This window comes from Palaemon carinicauda, chromosome 42 (assembly GCF_036898095.1).
Source record: "Palaemon carinicauda isolate YSFRI2023 chromosome 42, ASM3689809v2, whole genome shotgun sequence".
Lineage (NCBI taxonomy): Eukaryota > Metazoa > Arthropoda > Malacostraca > Decapoda > Palaemonidae > Palaemon > Palaemon carinicauda.
This window is the reverse complement of record NC_090766.1, coordinates 52996394-53001393: the sequence shown is the minus strand read 5'-3', so window position 1 is coordinate 53001393 and position 5000 is coordinate 52996394. Positions and strand designations below refer to the sequence as shown.

Here is a 5000-nt window from a genome sequence, read left to right as displayed (position 1 = left end):
AAAACCTGCAAATTTGTGATAGATCGCTCTTCGATCTACCGTTGTATATATGTTTTTTTTTTTTATTGAATATGTCGATTTTTTAAATTTGGAAAATTGCTTCATCCACACGAATTCTGTGCATTGAATTTAATATAAAATGTATTGAAAGAATCATAATGCTGATAATAAGGATATTCACAAGGATGATGAATAAGATAAAGGTGCGGGCCATGTAGTATAAAAATGAAATGTTTCCACACTAAATACTTTATTCGATTTATGCTCGTGAGAATTTAACTCAATCTCATGAATTTTAATCTGTGGATTGGTGAAGAGAATTGAGGAAATACCTGCTTAAAGAAAAATATAAAAGTTAAACCAACGATATTCTGATAAAAAGCAAGTGTAGAAAAGATTTTATGATAACGTTTTGCATTAGATACAAGTCAATATATTCCGTTAGTCATGATGTATTCTATTCTCAGGCAAACGTGTTCGCACCCATTCGTATCTCTCTCTCTCTCTCTCTCTCTCTCTCTCTTACCTTTGTAATACCCGGTCTGTATTTCCTTGTATCTCTCTCTCTCTCTCTCTCTCTCTCTCTCTCCTTTGTAATACCCGTTCTGTAGTTCCTAGTAGCTCTCTCTCTCTCTCTCTCCTCTCTCTCTCTCTCGTCTTTGTAATAACCGTTCTATATTTTCCCAATATTCTCTCTCTCTCTCTCTCTCTCTCTCGCATGTCTTTGTAATAACCGTTTTATATTTTCCCAATTCTCTCTCTCTCTCTCTCTCTCTCTCTCTCTCTCATATCTTTATAATAACCTTTCTATATTTTCCCAGTATTATCGCTATTTTATAATATTGTCCCTCGATCATTTTACTGCTGTCCAAGGCACTCCTTATTCTATACATTACACATATTATCATCTATTTTAACTTCAACCCTGCATTGTGAAAGTTAATGAATTTGCCATTCTCTGGTCTATTATAGTCTTAAGCTTTCTCCTCCCATTCCTGAAATCATATTTGTATTTTTCTCAGCTTTTTCAAGTCCATTATTTATTTCGAAAAAAAAATGCGATGCTATTTAATACTTTCTAGAAAACAATTATTAGATCGGTTTATAGGATACAGCAAGAGACTTTAATTAGACTGAATTTATATTTTATATTTTCTCCCTTACCAGTTTTGTAGTTGGGGTATCTGTTTTGTAGAGCATGATGCCAGGGCACCAGCCGCCCGTTGAGATACTACTGCTAGAGATTTATGGGGTCCTTTTACTGGTCAGGACAGTACTACAGTGGATCCTTCTCTCTGGTTACGGTTCTTTCCCTTTGCCTACACTTACACCGAATAGTCTGGCCTATTCTTTACAGATACTCCTCTATCCTCATACACTTGACAACACTGAGATTACCAACAATTCTTCTTCACTTGAGGGGTTAACTACTGCACTGTAATTGTTCAGTGGCTGCCTTCTTCTTAGTAAGGTTAGAAGAGACTCTTTGGCTATGGTAAGCAGCTCTTCTAGGAGAAGGATACTCCAAAATCAAACCATTGTTCTCTAGTCTTGGGTAGGGGCCATAGCCTCTGTACCATGGTCTTCCACTGTCTTGGGGGTAGAGTTCTCTTGCTTGAGGGTACACTCAGACACACTATTGTATCTAATTTCTCTTCCTCTTGCTTTGTTAAAGTTATTATAGTTTATATGGGAAATATTTATTTTTGTGTTGTTACTGTTGTTAAAATATTTTATTTTTCCTTGTTTCCTTTCCTCACTGGGCTATTTTCCCAGTTGGGGCCCCTGGGCTTATAGCATCCTGCTTTTCCAACTAGGGTTGTAGCTTAGCAATCAATAATAATAATGATAATGGAAACATAATTAATAATAATGATATTGAAATTAATCATCTTACTTTCTCCTGCTTTATTTTTTTTCACCTTAAGTTTATCATGAATAGTAGTAGTAGTAATGATAAATTTATATTCTTTGCGCTTCTTTATACGGCATATTAATTCTAATAGCCAGGCCTTCTCCATCATGAGGCTCAATACTACACAGTATTTTAGAAGTTTTATTCCAGTTGTTACCAAGTTGTGGAATGATCTTCCTAATCGGGTAGTTGAATCAGTAGAACTTCAAAAGTTCAAAGTTGGAGCAAATATTTTTATGTTGACCAGGCTGACATGAGTCTTTTTATTGTTTATATATGACATATCTGTTTTTGACGTTGTTAATAGTTTATATAGGACATACTGTTTTGACGTTGTTACTGTTTTGAGAATGATTTATTATTAATTTATTCTCATCATTTATTTATTTCCTTATTTCCTTTCCTCACCTAGCTATTTTTCCCTATTGGAGCCCTTGGGCTTATAGTATCTTGCTTTTCCAACTAGGGTAGCTTGGCTAGTAATAATAATATTAATAATATGATTTTCTTTAAGATTTCCTTTATGTGAATCCTCTTATTTTCAATTCTTTCTCCATAGCGTAACGTTTTTCTTATCCTTTATATATCATCTCTTTAACCTATGCATTCCATATTATTATTGGAATTCTATTTAGAGTATTCTATGCACATGCGTATTACCTGTCTCCTTATGGAAATATGTTTGTTCGTGTAATGTTTACCAAATTCAGATAGACACCTGTTTATCGTTTTGGTGTTTTTTTTCAAAATCATCACCAATTTTCATCAGCTTGCAACTATGTTGACAATGTTATTATTATTGTTATTATTATTATTATTATTGTAATTAATATTATTATTATTATTATTATTATTATTATTACTATTATTATTATTAAATGAAATACTGTACAGTATGTAAGAAAATAAACCATCATATTACCCCAAGTCTTCAATTCGTGGAAATAATATATATTATTATTATTATTATTATTATTATTTTTATTGTTATTGTAATTGTTATTATTATTATTATTATTATTATTATTATTATTATTATTATTATTATTATTATTATTATTAAACGAAATACTGTACAGTATGTAAAAAAAGAAACCATCATATTAGCCCCAAGTATTCAATTCTTGGAAATAATATATGCATTTATTATTATTATTATTATTATTATTATTATTATTATTATTATTATTAAAAGAAATTCTCCATTTTAAAAAAGAAACCATCATATCACCCCAAGTATACAATAACATAAGCATTTACTAAGACAATGCTACAAGATATCAAATTCCCCTTTCCCGTTTAAATATCTCTTAACAAATTTATTTGTTTGTCTTCTTCAGCCGGGTGGCGGTAGTCGGCGTCGTTCGGGGGGATCCTGGGTCAAGACCCCGGGTCTGAAGAGACCCGACGTGTCTCCCGTGACATTCCAAGGTTGGTTGTACAAACAAGGGGCCGATGGCCTTCATCTGTGGAAGAAGAGGTGGTTCGTCTTGTCCGAATATTGCCTCTACTATTACAAAGGTAAGAGCAAGGTATATAGAATAAGGTAAGAGTTGACGAGTCGCTCACGAGTCACGACTCGTTTTGATGATCGTTGATTAGGGCTCTGGGAAATGGTGGGGTCTTGGCAGTTCAAACGAATGTCGATGTCGGCTGATTAAGTATGTATGTGTTTGTCAATCCTTGAAAATGTTTAAACTTTACATTATATATATATATGTATATATATATATATATATACATACACAGTATATATGTTTATATGTATATATATACATGCATATATATATATATATATATATACACCTGATAGGAAAGGTGGGTGACAGTTAGATAAGTAACTATGGTAGGAAATCGTTTGAAAAGTTAAGTATTGGCATAATTGATGTAAAGTGTGGTTTTAACCATAATTTTATTTATATAAAGGTACATTTTTCATGGTCTTATAGTTGATTTAAAGCAATAATTGCCCCTTGAAGAAGTTTAAACTAATCAGGGTGAAACTGGTCAGGATTTGTATTCTGTTTCACTGCTTCCTTGAGGTTATACTGTATGTGTCTTAATATCCCTTGTTACTGTGACTATTAGTGTTAAGGTTTCTTAATTATTAGTCCTTAGAGTAAACACTAGGCTTTTAGACCACACTGCTTTGAAGATAAATAAGAATTGATAAGAATTTGTACTCCAGAATCGAAATGAACTTTTCAGCTAAAGTTGAAGGACCGTATCTTTTGTTTTTATAGTAAACGAAAAAAATGTTTGTAAATCAACATCTTTAATTAAAGTCTGGAGGACAACCTTTTAATTATGAAATGAATAGCTGATTTTTGCATCATCAAAAAAACTATTCTAAATTCCAAGATATGTTTATTTGTTGACCTTGCATAGCTTTTAAAAAATACAGCAATCCTGATTTCACAATAGATAACTGTAGATACCTGACCTGATTGAGTTAGGAGAACCAGTTCCCTGGTTAGTATGATGGAGACATTCCGCACTGCCTGGTTATGAGTGCGTTTCGATTTTAATTGGTACTTGAGAATCATAAGAACATTTTGTGAAATATATTTCCATACGCTTTTCTTGTTCATTTCTCTAATCCTTTCTGCCATATTCCCTTTCTACTCCAATTACTTTTTTTTTTTATTGACTATTTTTCACTCCTGTGCGTTTGGCAAGAGTAGGTTTGTCCCACTTCAAACTACAGTATTTCAAGCTGTGATTATAATTGTGATTATATTCCTTGTTTTCTCCCATAGGAAAGTTATTTTCAGAGTTTAATATATTATCTGTTAAGTCAGTTGTTTATCATAATATTATTACCCTCATATCATAAATTTGTGTCTTCTATGTTAAGGTGACTAGATTATTCTTACATCCTTTAGATTTTACCCTGACCTTTTCTATAATTTTGCTTTTATAGCTTTAGAGCATTTTCATAAATATTAAAAATTTTTATGTCTAATTTATATAACAGTATGATGTATGTACTTCACTTTAAAATAAACATGGAATGCTCTCATGCTTCACAATTGTCTTTATTAAATGTGGTACACTACATAGGAAGCAAAGGTGCGGTCAGTGT

The 5000-nt window shown here is 32.1% G+C and overlaps 1 protein-coding gene across 1 annotated transcript in view; it reads left to right on the top strand.

The window, feature by feature from the left end:
- Positions 1 to 5000, top strand: part of LOC137633155 (uncharacterized) — a 619863-nt gene that overhangs the window by 361098 nt on the left and 253765 nt on the right. The window contains exon 6 of the mRNA XM_068365313.1: positions 3256 to 3436. Coding sequence (XP_068221414.1) covers positions 3256 to 3436 — 181 coding nt within the window. The remainder of the gene's footprint in view (positions 1 to 3255; positions 3437 to 5000) is intronic.